The sequence below is a fragment of the Varanus komodoensis genome, unplaced genomic scaffold (assembly GCF_004798865.1).
Source record: "Varanus komodoensis strain SLA01 unplaced genomic scaffold, ASM479886v1 scaffold36, whole genome shotgun sequence".
In the NCBI taxonomy this organism is placed as follows: domain Eukaryota; kingdom Metazoa; phylum Chordata; class Lepidosauria; order Squamata; family Varanidae; genus Varanus; species Varanus komodoensis.
Genome location: NW_025335873.1, coordinates 701683 through 716611, shown reverse-complemented (window position 1 = coordinate 716611; position 14929 = coordinate 701683). Strand labels below are relative to the sequence as shown.

The window sequence follows — 14929 nt, the reverse complement described above, 5'->3', positions numbered from 1 at the left end:
GCCTGGTGAGTGGAGTACCTGGGAACCATCACTTCCTGCACTCCCTGCTTGTGTTCCCACTTTTCCCGGCAGCCCAGGTAATGGTGGAGAGCGGACAGGTGGAAGAACGATAGGAAAGGATCAGGAGCTGGTGAAGGCAGATGCACCAAGAGGGGCTGCGGAGAGTCTCACCCAGGGAACCTCAAGCAGCTGGGACCAACCCTGCACACTGGTCTTAAAATGGCAAATGTGGTTCCGTGTAAGCAGATAGGATGCCCGCCCGGGTGAAAAACCCCGGCTTTATGTATAAACTTGCATTATGCAGGCTGGACATGACAGGTGAAGGAAGCACTAGATGGCTCCAGGGAGATGCCTATCTGGTATGTGGTCGCTGTCATGAGAAAGGTGACACGAGGGTTGTGAATTGGGAGGAGCAGGGTGTGAGCTGCTGATACACTGCTTAGGCAGGAGGCTGGCCCTCTCGTGAGACACACAGGGTGTCCCCCTTACGCAAAACGTTGCGCGGTGACTACTCCCAAAAGAGCTGTGTGTGCAGAAGGTTGGGTAGGTACTCAAAACAGATCCTTTTAAATGTTTTTCTCACCCAGCTCTGCCTGGTGGAGCCTTTGAGGCTCTTGTAAACAAAGCTAGTGGGCCACAAATTACATCATCCCTGACTGGGGATAATGGGTATGAGGAGTTCAGCAGCATCCAGTAAGTTTGCCCGTTGCCTGCCTGTGCACCACAGAAAACAGTTCCAAGAGGAAGCATTTGTGGCCACCAGAATTAGGATGTTTGGTTCCTCATCACAAATTTACACAAATTTGCTTACAGGATAGTACAAATTGAAGCCCCGAATTCCTAAAATGAACTTTTGGCAAGTCTCATCACACACAAGTGAGGTGCTTGGACTATCGCATTAACTTAAAACTTTTAGGGTGCTTCTTGGGACAAGCGTGTGGATCACACAAAATGACTGTAAAAATGACTGACTCCCATTTTTGTGTGCGCGCGTGCGCGCGCGCTCTCTCTCTCTCTCTCTCTCTCTCATATAGATATATTTTAAAAAATTAGCATTATCCCACTGCCTCCGGAAATAGAGGAGATATGCTGAAATCCATGGGGTGGCTGCTGGCTCAGGTGCACCGTTTCAAGAGCCCTGCTCCAGGAAGGACTTCGGTTGGGCTGGATCCAGAGCTGGGCTAAAACCCAGATAATTCTAAAAAGCAAAAGACGAAGCCTGTTCGGGACTGGGGAACAAGGCTGCGCCGCGCCGGCCGGTCCCCTCGGTTTGCGGTTGGCTGGCAACCCGGTGCCCCCGCCTCAGGCAGCGCTTCCTGGACACGGTTAGCGTCCAGTGTCGCCACGGCAACGGGCTCGCCATCGCCAGCCAGCCAGCCAGCCAGCCAGCCAGCAGGTCTCCGGGCGAGAGAGAGGCATCTCGACAAGCCACGGCAGGGGGGCACGGCGGCCCCTCGAGTGCCTGGGGCCCGGGCAGCGGCTTCTCCCGAGGGTCCCACAGGCCTGGACGCCTTCGCGGTGGGGGCCCGCTCGGCCGCCGCCCCCTGAGCCCCGGAATGGCACAGGCCTGAGGCCCCGGACCGAGGGAGCATCTCTCCGTTCCTGAGAAGAGGGCCGGGGACACGTGGCCGCGCCATGGCCAAGAAGCCCTTCACCAAGGAGCACCTGCTCCGGAGGCGCAGCGTCAGCCAGATCTGCCCCCCGCCTCGCCGGCCCATGACCCTGGCGGAGCTGCACCCGGGCTGCGAGAACGAGCGGCTGGGGGTGGCCCGGGAAAGCATGCTCCAGAACCATCTCATTGCGAAGGTAAGCGAGCCCGCCGGATGGGGGAGGCAGCCTCCAGGGCCCCCCAAGCCACAGCTGCTCAGGACAAAACGGGTCGCTGCAGAGAGCTTCTAGCAGCCTCCATTTGACCCTCTCAACAGCCCTGCCAGGTAGGCCAGGCTGAGTCAGGGGCTGACCCAAAGAGTTTCCTGGCTGAGCTGACACTTGGACCCGGATCTCCCGATTCCCAGTCTGACAGGGCAGTGCTCACATCACGCTGGGGGCAGCTCGCCAACAGGCATGTCTGCAGGCGCTCGCTGTGCCTTTGCTTTTATTATATTAAATATGCATTGTGCTTTTCTGCAACAAAACAGTGTTTATTCCAAGTAAATGCATTTGGCACCCGGGCAATGGAAGCAAACTTTATTCCTGTAGTTACGACGCTGCTAGACGTTTGTTTTTAATCAGGGCTGGCACACCTGTTCTAACGTATCTGCTACCGGAAAGGCCTTGTCCCGTGCATTTCTGCCCGACCCTTAAGATTGTCTGCCAAGGTCCTTCTCAGGGAATCGTTCCCAAAGGAGTGGGGGGGTGGCGACCAGGAGCAGTGGCACCCCATCTCTGGAATCGGCTCCCCAGAGAGGTGTGGTCTGGTGCCTTCCCTGCCATCTTTTTGGTGCCAGGTGAAAACCTTTTTATTTTCTAATTATTTTAACAGTTAGGTCTATTGCATTTTATTATCTGCTGAGTCAGTTTTAAATATTATTTACTGTTTTGACAGTTAAATTGTTATAGCTACTGCAGTTTGTTGCCCTATGATTGTTGCCTGTTGTATAGTTTTAGTCTTATTATTTACTGAATATAAGTATTTTATGAATAGTACGATTTTTTAAAAATTTGTAAACTACCTAGAGCGCCTGTGGGGTGGTATATAAATATAAATATCAGGAATGCAGAAGCATGGTTGCATGGGGCAAAGGGCAGAGAAATTAGTTGTTTAACTCACCTGGTTTTCTTAAAGAGACCCTTTAAGGGTGTTTTTCCTCTTCTCTCCTCCTCTGTTTTTCCTTGTATGTCATGAATTTACAGACTGTAAGTCTGCAGGTAGGGACAGAGTTTTGTAGTGGCTGGTTGTAAGAGGGTTAAAGGGAGGGGGATTACTGTGGGTGGGGAGGGGAGGGGACTGGTGGGGCACAATCTCTCCTGATGCTTCTCCAGTCTCCCCCTGCCCTGAAATGCTTCGGCTGGGGGCAAAAAGTTTCCTTCTGCATCTGCTCTCCAGCGGCTCTCGAGGAGCTCCTGCAGTCAAAAGTCAGGTTGGTGGTTGCAGGAGCAGAGGTGCAGAGCCTCCCAGCTCCAAGGGGCCTCCGGGGCTGCATCCCAGAAGGCCAGGCTGGGTGGCAAGAGGGTGGCCCAGCTGCTGGTCATCTGCCCTGAGGACAGGGATGTCAAGAATGGGGGCCGAAGGCGCGAGAGCTGGGGGTCACACTCTACCGATATTTGCGAGGGAAGGTTGTGTGGTCTTCTGAAATTCCCAGTAGGTTAGCAATTTTCCTGTAGAACTGAGCTTCCGCACCCCAGAATGCGGCATTTTAGGGAAGTGATGGCCTGCAGGGGTCCAGATGAACACAAGGGGGCAGGACATGATTCTGTAATAATTTTGCAGGCGCTGGCCTTAGGTGACTTCTCCTCCTGCCAAAGGCCTGTAGCCTTGCCCTCTGGATATCTCTTCCTCCTGCTTTTTCTAAACTCTTTAGACTCAAAGGAACCAATGCTCCGACTTGAAAAGTCTCCATCATATTAAAGGAACAAAACCGAAACAAGCAAACCGACCCACAAATAAAACTCCACTGCAAAGTTTGTAGGGCATGACCGCAACCCCGTGCTTTATTCCTTCAGGAAAAATTCCTGTGTTGCCTGCTCAGTACCACATGAGTTCAACTTGCAAAAACTTTAGGAAAAAGTTTTGGGGAAATGTGACTTGGGTTTGCTCCTAACTGTATTCAAACAAGTTTGCAAGAGGTGCGACCATTTCAGTTCGCTGACAAAACGTGTCGCTCCCCTTTTTTGCCTGTATGACCCTCTTCTCGGCTTACCTTTCTCTCTGGCCCTTCAGTGGGGCGGGGGAGAAGATGCTGCCAGGCCAGCTTGCCCCTTGGCACTTACAGGGACGTGGTGGCCATGATGGGAAAGAGGATGAGGAGGAAAACCAACGGGGAACCATGGAGAAGAGAAGGTGGACTTTCAGTGTGAGGGGTTCCACGGAAGGGTCCTTGCCTGAAGGCCCCCCAAAACCAGGAGCTACGAATGACAACTGCCAAGCGATCGTGAGGATGGTTTTCCGTGCCTCTCCCAGTACGGCTTCTCTTACTGGGGGTGCTGCTGCTACGAACGCTTTTGCAGCACTGCACTTCTCCTCCAGAGGGCAGTCTCTCCCCAACATCCTTCTCTGGCTGCATTATAATTTTATTACATAGTAGTCCCAAAGTCCTACATCAGTAAATAGCTTTGGGTGAATTTTAAAAGGAATTAAATTGCCACTTAGATCCTTAATGTTGAATGACCATAAAATGGAGAAATTGTACAGGGTGGTTTTAGAAAACTTCCACTAATGTGCTGAATGGTTTTGGAGGACGTGATCTGAGGCAGGGCTAGGAAAGGCAGGCTTGGTGGGCCAAACATGGCCCTCGTGGGGCCGCCTCCTTGCCATCAGGGCTTCCCCCGCGGGGGCAGCCGGCCCAACTTTTCCTGGCCGCATCCCGTTTCTCAAGGCCATTTATCCTTTGGTGGCATGCTTCCCCCTGCATTCTAAAGGCCAAGCAAGAAGAATGTTAAGCTGAAGATGCCCTGCCCAGTTCTCTTTGGCCCCGCCCAGTTCTCTTTGGCCCCACCCATTTTGCCAGTAGCTCCACCCACCACTGGAATTCAGCCTTCCAGAGCTTCTGTATAACTGAATTTAGCCCTGGCACCAAAAGACACTCACATCGACTAAAAAGACTGGTTGCACTCTTGCTTTTCCTCAAGAAAAGAAAAGAACTTTGTGCGAATAAGCTGTCTTTGTATTAATGCTGAGTATCTTTTATGAATACGTGCAAACATGTTTGTAAGGGCAGCTACTACGCCAAGCCATTTTCTAGTGTTCTTGAGGGTGTTAAAAAAGCCCTTCCCAAAATAAGATGATATCTCTCTGGTATCATAATGTTTTAAACTGAATATGCAAGAAAAGTATTTTGAACTGTCAAAGTGAATCTTTAGATAGATTGGTTTTTATTGCTAAGAATTCTAACCCTTTTGGTCTTGAGACATTTTTCTAGCCAGAGAGCAGAGCCTTCTCTGGTGAGCTAAATGTTTTTCTGATGAAATGCCATCTAACTGGTGCACAGAGTTTATATTCTGCTTCTGCAACCAATTTTCTTTGGCCAAAGTCATGGGGGCATTTCATCCCATTAAACTGTTACTTCCATTTGGGGACATCAAGAAACAGATGGCAAATTCCGTAGATTCTGGGGATATTTTAGACTCCGTGTTGGAGAGCAGTTGTTGAAAAGAAAAAGAAAAAACATGCCTAGTAAAGACTAAAATTGGGGAGCATTGTGAGGACAAGAATTGAAGAAAAGCGAGCTTGATTTCTATGTCAGTCATGTGCTGTGAATTGCACTTGGGGTGCCTATATAACACCCCCCTCAGGCAAGTTCATTTGGAATATGGTTATATGCCTCTGAGTTTTTAATATATTTTAATTAATGTTTTAGCAGCCATGGGCTATTTCAGATTCCTGGATCTGAGGTTGGGGGAATTCTCCATCTTGGAGTTGCTAATCAGAGCCCCTTTCCAAGGTTGGTAAATCAGCCTGGGGGGGGGGGCGGAACTGGACTGGGCAGGATCCCAGCTAACCTGTGTCCCCTTGGGCCTCCTTCCCTGCCCTTCCAGTTGGATGGGCAAAAACGGCAGTAGACAAGGGCAGTCAGTCGGTTCAGCTGCAGAATCTGCAGGCCGGATTTATAGAAATCCAAACCCGTTTGAACCTGTTGCGGATTTCTCCAACAACTCTAGTTGTACAACTCCCGCACTCAATTATTCTTGGTGGCACAGCCTGGGATGATGGGAGCCACAGCCCAAACATCTGGAAGGCACCAGTTTGTTAACCCTAATTGAGAGTTTCTACCATGCTAGCAGCCTCAGGTGCATCAAGAAAATCTATTTGCCTCCTCTCTTCTCAAAATTATTCAAGCTCCTAGACCCCTTGATAACTCAGTCCTCCTTATCAACCACATTTCTCTCTCTGGGGTCTTCTGCTCAAAGATTGTAACTCAGCAATAAATTCCTCCCGCACTGTATTCAAAGGAATCCCATTTTATAGCTTCTTTAAGCTTCCTCCAAAGTCACCCAAATCTTCAATGCTCACAGAATAAGGAGATCTACTTTATAACATGACTTACCAAGAGATTTAAATTTCTGGCAATGTTGATATTTCCACATCGTTCCAACAAAACAAAACAACCCAAGTCTGAAATATATATGTTTAAAATCACTGAAAAGTTTACAATGCTTTCTCACTTATCTACCCCATATTTTGTTCTGTCATAAGACGGTAAGAGCAGCCAGCTGGATCAGGGCCCAAGGTCTTCTGGTCCAGCACTCTGTACACCTGGTGGCAAACCAGCTGCCCACGGGATCCCCCAGGCAGGATGGGTGCGAGGCCTCCTCCTGCCTCGGCCACTGGTGAAGGAAGGAGCACGTGGCCAGCAAGGCTAGTAGCCACGGGGAGCCCCCTCCCTCGTATCTGCCCTTCTAAAGTCATATGGGTTGGAGGCCATCCCCACTTCCTGGGGCAGCAAATTCTATAGTGTAACTATATGCTGTGGGAAGAAGCATTTCCTTTTCTCCGTCCTAAGCACCCCACCAGTCATCTGCATGGGATGACCCAGGGTCTGAGTGCTACAGGACCCCATGTGGTACAGCTCTCTTAAGAGAGCCGGCCTGGGACTCAGGCAACCAGGGTTCGAGTCCCCACTCGGCCATGGAGCCAACTGGGTGACTTTGGGCCAGTCACAGACTCTCGGCCCAGCCTACCTCACAGGGTTGTTGTTTTGCGGATAAGATGGAGAGCGGGAAGAAGAGAATGATGCAAGCCGCTTTGGGTTCTTTAAAAAAGAAAAAGGGTGGGATACAAACCAACAAACAGTTCTCCACGCCGTGCATTAGTTTAAACATTTCTGTCATGTCCCCCCTTCTAAGCTGAACAGTCCCTTGTGGCTTGTCCTTGCTGCTTCTCATTGCTGCCTCAGAAGCAACCACAGGACCCCACCATATTTTCGGTTAAAGCTCTCACTGCCAGTAAAAATCCTTAGTCAAACTAATTCCCGTGGAGAAAAATAGCGGTGCAGCTGGCATGAGACTTAGGAATTGGCCTCCAGTCCGGGCTAAGAGCTCCTGAAGTTTCTCTCTCTCTCCAACATGTCATCCTCCTGTGTGTGCGTGACTGGAATCAACTGTGCCTTTGGGAGACGTGGGTGAACGGGCCGTCCTCCGCGGGGTTTTTGACCCATCCCTTTGCCAGGGCTCCTGCTTCCAGATGCTTTGGTGGCCGACTGGGTGTGTCCTCACAGCGCTCGAGCTGGCACAGGCCCTGGTCGCTCGGGGAGAATCCGTGTTCGCCCTGGGCGAGCAGCTTTCTCCAAGCCCGGTCTAAGTGATTTGTGTGCCCAGATTTGGGGACAATGAAATCCGAGGACAAGACAAGGACAGGGGGTTTTCTTATCATCAGTTATAAGTACAGGGTGGCAGCCTGGGAAGTTACGGAGCAGTCCCTGGGAAACGGGGCCAGTTGGAGCGTATGAATCGAGAGGATAAAATAGTTATTAACAGATTACCCCTTAGCCATGAAAAGCACAGTCGCAGATCACACTTCTAGTTAGCATTTAGATAGGATGGAACAGGGGCTGTACAATAGACATCAAAGCCGAACTCTCCAGCTCGGCAAGAGGGATTAATTTCTTTAACCAACAAGTCTGCCTTGGTCCGTTCTCATTATCCCATCCTGTCATCCTCAATGTTAGATTTCATTGAAGATTATACCATTTAGGCCTTTCCCCCTGTTTGCCACTGCAAAGCAAAAAAGCAAAGAAAAAAAAGGAGGACCCCCCCCCCCATACAAACACACAGGCCTATTGAATTGTACATTCGTCGCATCAATACTTGGGCAGCCGGAGCGCCAAATTCTGCTTCATTTAAACTTCATCAACTTTTCCAACCAAGTGGAAAGATCTTGAAATAGGCTCCATAAGCAGAAAGCCAAAAGCTTTCCCTTTTGTCAGATAATTTATGCTGTTTTCTCTCCCTGCCTTTCTCTCATTCTCTCCCCCTCTGCCCCACCTCACTTTCTTTCTAATTCTTCTCCTTTTCGCTCCCTTTCGCTGATGCTGAAAATGAGATTACAGTATTTAAATGACTATGATAATCAATCCAGGGACCTTGAGCCAAGATTGAGGTTAATTTTTCTTAGCAGAACAAAGAAGCGTGATGCCGGTGGGAGATTTGGAAGTGCAATCTGTATTTGTATCTCCTCCCCCCCCCCCCCGCCATCCCATGCTTCTCCCCCCACCCTGAAAATGCAGCATTAGGAAGCTTTTCTTGTTACGAACTAGGAGGCTGTTGAGAATTTTCTTTTTCCAACGGACCGGTCGTAGGGTCCTGAGAGAAAAGAAAGGTAATTTGGTGCTGGTAAACAGCTAACAGCCTTCAATCAACAATTTTAATAGGAAGAAAAGTAACGTATAAGGTGTGATCAGTGATATATAATGATGCAACCAGTACTTACCATAGAATTAAATTGCAGCATACTTTTGCATGTTTCTCTCTTCCCTGCGAAGCCCGAAGGATGTGTGTGGGGGGGAGCATTCCACCACCAGAAACTTTTGGAAAGAGGAAAACAAGGATGCATCTGTACAAGTCCCACACTGACTCATAGAAGAGCAGAGCTGGAAGGGGCCATGAAGCCCATCGGGACCAACTCCCTGCTGTTGCAGGACACCATGTTCCACCATCCCCTGGCTCCCCATAAGTGCATTTGGTGGGACTTCTGGCTCCCATGTCAGTGGGGTTACTTATCCACTCTGGATTGCATGCCAAACTTTTAAGGAAATATCCATGGTGCCAAAACTATACCAGCATCCTGCAGGATTTGTGTGCAGCTTTTAGCACATCCTGGCATCTCACTGGAGCCAGACTGGACGGCCCGGGAGGTCCCTTCTGACTCGCGCTGTTTCTGTGTTTCCACCTGCATTCACAATGCACACACACACGGCCTGTTTGGGGTCACTCCCAGGCTGTGAAACCGCCTGTTACGGGAGACCATTTCGCATCCTCCTTTGCTCTGTTTCAAACAACCAAAGAATATTTATTCAAACAGGCACGTTAGCTATTCTGTTGTGTCGGATGTTGTTAAGATCCTGTAATTGTGTTTTTTAACTGTGCTGGTGTACTTGAGGCATTTATTGTCTGCTTGCCATTCCCTAGTTGTGGTTGTTTGCGGATTCTTTAGGCAGCATTGTGACCTTTCAGCTTCGCTTCTGTTTTAACTAGCTTCTGTTTTGTTTCATTTTTTTGAAGAGCAGAATACTTTTCTGGAAGCAGAGGAAAATCCTTTTCCACTTGAGTATTTGCACTACTCCACTCTACCACAGTGCCATCTAGAGGTAACATGGTGGAAAAACAGGAAAGGAAACACCGTTGTAGCTCTCTATGATCAAACTGAAAGCAGATACAACAGATTAACAGCCTCATGTCAGATAAGGCCCCCATGAATTTCACTCATCATTGTTTCAATCAAGTTTTATTTATTGATGGCTGCAACACGCACCGAGTACAATTTCAGAGAGCCCCCAAAGTGATATTCTGGGCTTCTGTTGGACTAGGACTCCACAGCATACGTACAACGCCAGTTAATCTTGCCCCTCCTTGCCTCCTGGAAGGAAAGGCACTATTTGTTTGCTTCCACCTCAGCTGCCTTGTTAAATCTATTTTAAGTGCCGCAACCCAATGTTATCTTTTATTTCTGTCAGGAGAATGGATATGTCAGGTTTTGTACATAGCATTCATTCACCAAACTGAGGGCTTGTCTTTTTGGGGGTTTTTCACCCCACCTCCCTTCTCTATAGCAATTTTGAGTAGAAAATGAAACCATCTTTCAAGAGAACGAGCGGCATCAGTTTTGGACAGACTTATTATGATAGGGAAGATTGGAAAGGGAAAGGCAGGATGGAGAAGAATGGCCTTCTTCAGACAGACTTAGGAAATAAGACACTCGGGGGAAGCTGGCAGCTCCTCTGGCGGAGGGGCTTCTCACCTGTTACAGCTTTTCTTGAGAGAATGAGAAGAGCAGGCCTGCTGGATCAGGCCCAGGGCCCACCTAGCTCAACACTCTGTCCACACCGCACCCTCCTGCCCATGATTCCCAGCAACAGGCGTGTGGAGGTACACTGCCTCGGATACTGGAGGTAGCAGAGAGAGATCGGGCTAGGAGCTATTGATGGCCGCCTTCTCCACAAACATGCTCGATTCACCTTTAAAGCCACCCAAATGGTCCTGCAGTGAATTCAGCTTCGTGCCATGTGCTAAAGTCCTTCCTTTGATGGGTCCTGAACCTCCAACCAATCAGCCTCACGGAGGACCCTGTTGCATTCAAATATTTCAAGAGCAGGAGAAAAATGTCTCCTGGTGGTTTCCTCTGCACCTTGCCGGGTTCTGTACCCCTCTATCCATGCCTCACTTTTCTCAAACGTAAACCATCCCAGCTGTTGTAACGTTCACTCACACGGGAGTTGCTGCTTTGATCTCCCCAGCTCTACGGCATCCTTTTTCAGAAGTGTCCATAATATTCTAAATGTAACTGCACCAGAAGTTTCTGATCCTGGCAATTTATTCCACCCCGTTCTGCAAGATGGCGTTTCCCTTGGTTGCAGCAGCCACCCCCAGGGTGGGCGCTTTCCCCACCGCAACCCCAGGACCCTTGGTCAGATGCTCTTCCCTTGGATCCCGTCAGCGTATACTCAAAGTTGAGCTTTGTGCCCCAGTACTCACTCATGTGGATCCTTATTCATCACTGGACGCCCCTTCTCCCAGTCTGGAGAAACCCTTCCGGAGCTTTTCCAGTCTCTCTTGGTTTTAGGTACCTGAGAGTCTGTGGTGCCATCAGCGGGTTTCTCTGGCCATTTCGTTGCTCGCTCCCAGTTCCAGATCATTCACTGGGGGGGGGGGGGGGTCCGTGGTCCTGGGCTGCAGTCGCTTCCCCAGTTCAGGACCACGGACAGCTCGAAAGGATGCGCTCGCCCCATAGCGAAGCGAGTGGCTTTTAAAGTCCGCTGGCACAGTTTTGCTTGGGGTTACCTCTTTGCTCCGGGGGGATGAGGACCCAAAAAGGTGGATTTTTGCTACATTGCACATGGCTCTTCCTGCTCCCAGGATGTGAAGTGATCAATTGGGCATGATCCACCGGCAATCCTTCTTGGGTGCTCTTGCGCTAAGCTAGGCATGTCTGTAGCAAAGCAAGGGGAATAAGCAGACCCTTCTGAGCGTGTGTTCATGCACTTCACGGTGGTGCATTCAGTGGTTCTGGCCTGCATTTTCCTGCAAGCTGCTAAGGAGAGCTTTGCCAGACGTACTTCCGCACTGGCCACATACGCAAGATCAGCGGGATCATAGCTGCCATCTCGCAATTTACTCACTGGCAAGTAACCACCTCTGAAAAGCAGGGCAAGAGAAAAAAGCTAACCTGCCAGGGGGTAACACACACACTCTGTCTTGCCCTTTGCCCTCCAAGACACCCAAGACAGCTCACCAAATCCTCCCCCGCACCATTTTATCCTCAAAACACCCCTGCGAGGTAGGTTGGGCTGAGAAGCAGCCACTGGCCTCGTCACCCAGCGGCTTTGTGGCTGAGGGGGGACGAGAGCACCGCTCTCCGGAGCTCAGCCCAGCACTCCAACCACTGCGTCTCACTAGTCCACAGTGTTTTAGCCACTGGTGAAGGTACCTTTACCTGTCTGTCAACCACATATCCCTGCCTGGATCCTAAACTCATCACATTTTTTTCCAGGTGCTCCCACCAAGTCGGTGGCTGTCACGGAGAGGGCCTTTTTGGTGAGGGCTCCCTCCTGGTGGGTTGCCCTCCAGAGAGGCCCTCCGAGCACCCACACTGTGGTCTTTCAGTGCCAGGTTAAGACCCATTTATTTCCACAGGAGTTTTAGTCCTTTGCTTTTGTTTTTAAGAGCTCAGTCCTACATAAGTTTAGCCAGGAAAAAAGACTTTCAATTCCCATCCTGCCCAATAACTGTCTGCAGAATGCTGGGCATTGGGAGCTGTTTTTCAGTCTAAACTTGCATGGGATTGGCCTTCCATTTTTGTTTTTGTTTGTTTTTCATAAAGTCATGCCTGACCCATCGCGACCCCAAGGACAACATTCCTCCAGGCCTTCCTGTCCTCCACCATCCTCCGAAGTTCACTCAAGCTCAGACCAACTGCTTCAGTGACTCCATCCAGCCACCTCATCCTCTGCCATCCCCTTCTGCTTTTGCCATCTATTGTTCCCAGCATTAGGCTCTTCTCCAGGGAGCCCTTCCTTCTCATTAGGTGGCCAAAGTATTTGAGTTTCATCTTCAGCATGTGGCCTTCTAAGGAGCAGCCAGGGTTGATCTCCTCTATGACTGACTGGTCTGATCTCTTTGCATTTAAAAAGCATTTTATTGTGCTTTTTAAATTTCTCCTGAAGCTTTTTTAAAAAATCATGTTTACTTCAGCTCAATTCTGTTTTTAAACTTTGAAAGACTTTCTGGGATGTTTGATGGTGATGATATTTCAGGATCTTTAATTTTGGGGGTGTGCCTTCCCCTCCACTGCCACTGCCAAGCGGTTTGGCTCTGGGGAGGCGTTGAAAAGTAAACAGCAAATGGCAGGCACCACGCACCCACCCCGTCCTGTAAAAAGGTGCCTTACTTCTGGCCAGCAGACACTCAAAATGGACATGGGGCACCAGTCACGTCTGTACAACTTCTTTCTCCGCCTAATTCATCAGCTCTAAGCAGTCTTCTGGCCCATGCCTTTTCTGCATGTGAGAAGGGAAACCTTGGTGATGAATTGCACGGAGAGAGGCAGCCCGAGCGGTTCTGTAACGTGGCCAAGGGTGCGCATCGCCCGCTGCACCTTCAGGGGATCTTTTCTGCCCATGAACGTGTCCCCTTCATGGACAGTTTCTTGCTTTAAGCTAATATTGACTTGCCCCAAGGAAATCAAATCTCCAGAAGAGCACGTGCCGCACCTCGCCTTCCCAAGGCGGAGTTCGCAATTAATTGGGTTTTTTTTTTCCCAGACATCACTCAGCTCAAGTGAGGCAAAGCGATAGAACAGGCCAGACAGTCTCCAACAATAATTTCTGAAAATTATACCATCCTAATAAACCAACGTGGTGATAATAGTGATGATTAGCAGAGTCAGAAAATATGGCTTGCATTGCTGGGAAAAGGAAAAAGAAAAGAGTTAATCGCCAGGATGGCTCAGAGTCATTACAGAGCATGTCAGCATATGGTTACATTAAGAGGAGAAATGGCATTTCACCCATTAATTATATTTTATGTAAAAACTGCTGCTGCTGCTCACAGGCGCTCCTTTTATGGCATCCTTGTTTATTACGCTGCACTATGGATTTCTTCATCTGGTTTTAAGGGCCATTTAAAGTTTGGGGATTTAAAAGCAAAACAAAAACCTCAGTAAGGTTGTCAGTCGATTAGAAATTTGTATTAATTGATGCAAGCAGCAATCTTAGACAAGTTCAGGCCACAAAAAGTCCTACCGTTTCCAGCATGCTACAGCCCGCATGAGAAGAGACTGCAGCCTCGGTGTATTTTCCTCTCCGTCCTGCAAAGTAAATCCCGGATTCTTCGATTCTCTGCACCAGCCTCCTCTTTCAAAATGCTTGACACACACGCCTAGCCCGGAAAACTCCAGGGGTGTGGCAGAATGGCCGAGTGGGCACATACCTGGTGGAGACATGCTCTGAGTTCAGACAACACGAGAGTTGAGTGTGGGTCGTTGTGGAACCATCGGCATGTCACTGAAATGTGACTTTCTGTATTGTTTGAACCCAGGCGCTGTCTCACCAGGTATATGCATCATCACACTCCGGGGTGTTCATGAAGATTTCTTGGTTCTGGCAGCATGAGGGTTGGAAGTGGGTTCTCACTGAAACTTGCATGATCGTTGTCTGAACCAAGTTGAGATAACAAGCCATAATTTGCAACCCAGTAAAACTCAAGTGTTCATGAATTGTCCACAGTTAGCTAGCCATGGCTTGTTAGTGTCGATGGGTTCAGACAACATCAGTAACTCCAGGACTGCTGCAATGCATTCTGTGTAGAGCCGCCCATAAGGTTCCAACGCCTTCTTTTCAATGCATTGTTTTAATTCTTCCCTCTGTTTCATCTTTCAGTATTCTTCACTGCTCTAGATTCTTCCTAGGTATGGAGCAGTATATAAATACTGTAAATAAACGCCGTAACCCACTTTTCAACAGCAACCGACAGTTCAGGAGGATGGGTTAGGCTGCCATCCAAACAGTGGAAGAATCACTCATAAATAGCTTTTGGGTATGACAAGGGACACCTGCAAGAAATGTTCCCAATCACGCCATCCCATGCCTCCTCCTGCCCCAACCCCTTAATTCACCATTGGGCAGTTTTGGGGTCACCCTCTTTATTTCTACCCCCTGTGAACATAACTTTGGACATCTGCACATCTTGAGCATCATGATCCAGGCAGCTCTGGTGGCCAGAACCAGAACCAGCACAGCACCATATTGGCAGGATCGGTCTTGGGCCCTCCGGGAGCCCTGGGGGAAGAGCTTCAAAGCGGTCTCAGCAGCAGAGGTCCTCTGGCCACAGCAGCGCCTGCCCCTTGCCTGCCCGGTCCCGCCTTCTGCCTTGCCACTTGGCCTCAGCAGCGCAGGTCCTCCTGCTTGCTGCAGCGCCTGCCCCCTGCCTGCCTGGTCCCGCCTTCTGCCTTGCCACTTGGCCTCAGCAGCGCAGGTCCTCCTGCTTGCTGCAGCGCCTGCCCCCTGCCTGCCTGGTCCCGCCTTCTGCCTTGCCACTTGGCCTCAACAATGCAGGTCCTCCT

The 14929-nt window shown here is 49.6% G+C and overlaps 1 protein-coding gene across 1 annotated transcript in view; it reads left to right on the top strand.

The window, feature by feature from the left end:
* The first annotated feature begins 1567 nt into the window (after positions 1–1567).
* CFAP77 (cilia and flagella associated protein 77) overlaps positions 1568–14929 on the top strand; it is a 68827-nt gene continuing 55465 nt past the window's right edge. Inside the window, exon 1 of the mRNA XM_044440173.1 lies at positions 1568–1806. Within this exon, the coding sequence (XP_044296108.1) occupies positions 1636–1806 (171 nt within the window). The 5' untranslated portion in view covers positions 1568–1635. The remainder of the gene's footprint in view (positions 1807–14929) is intronic.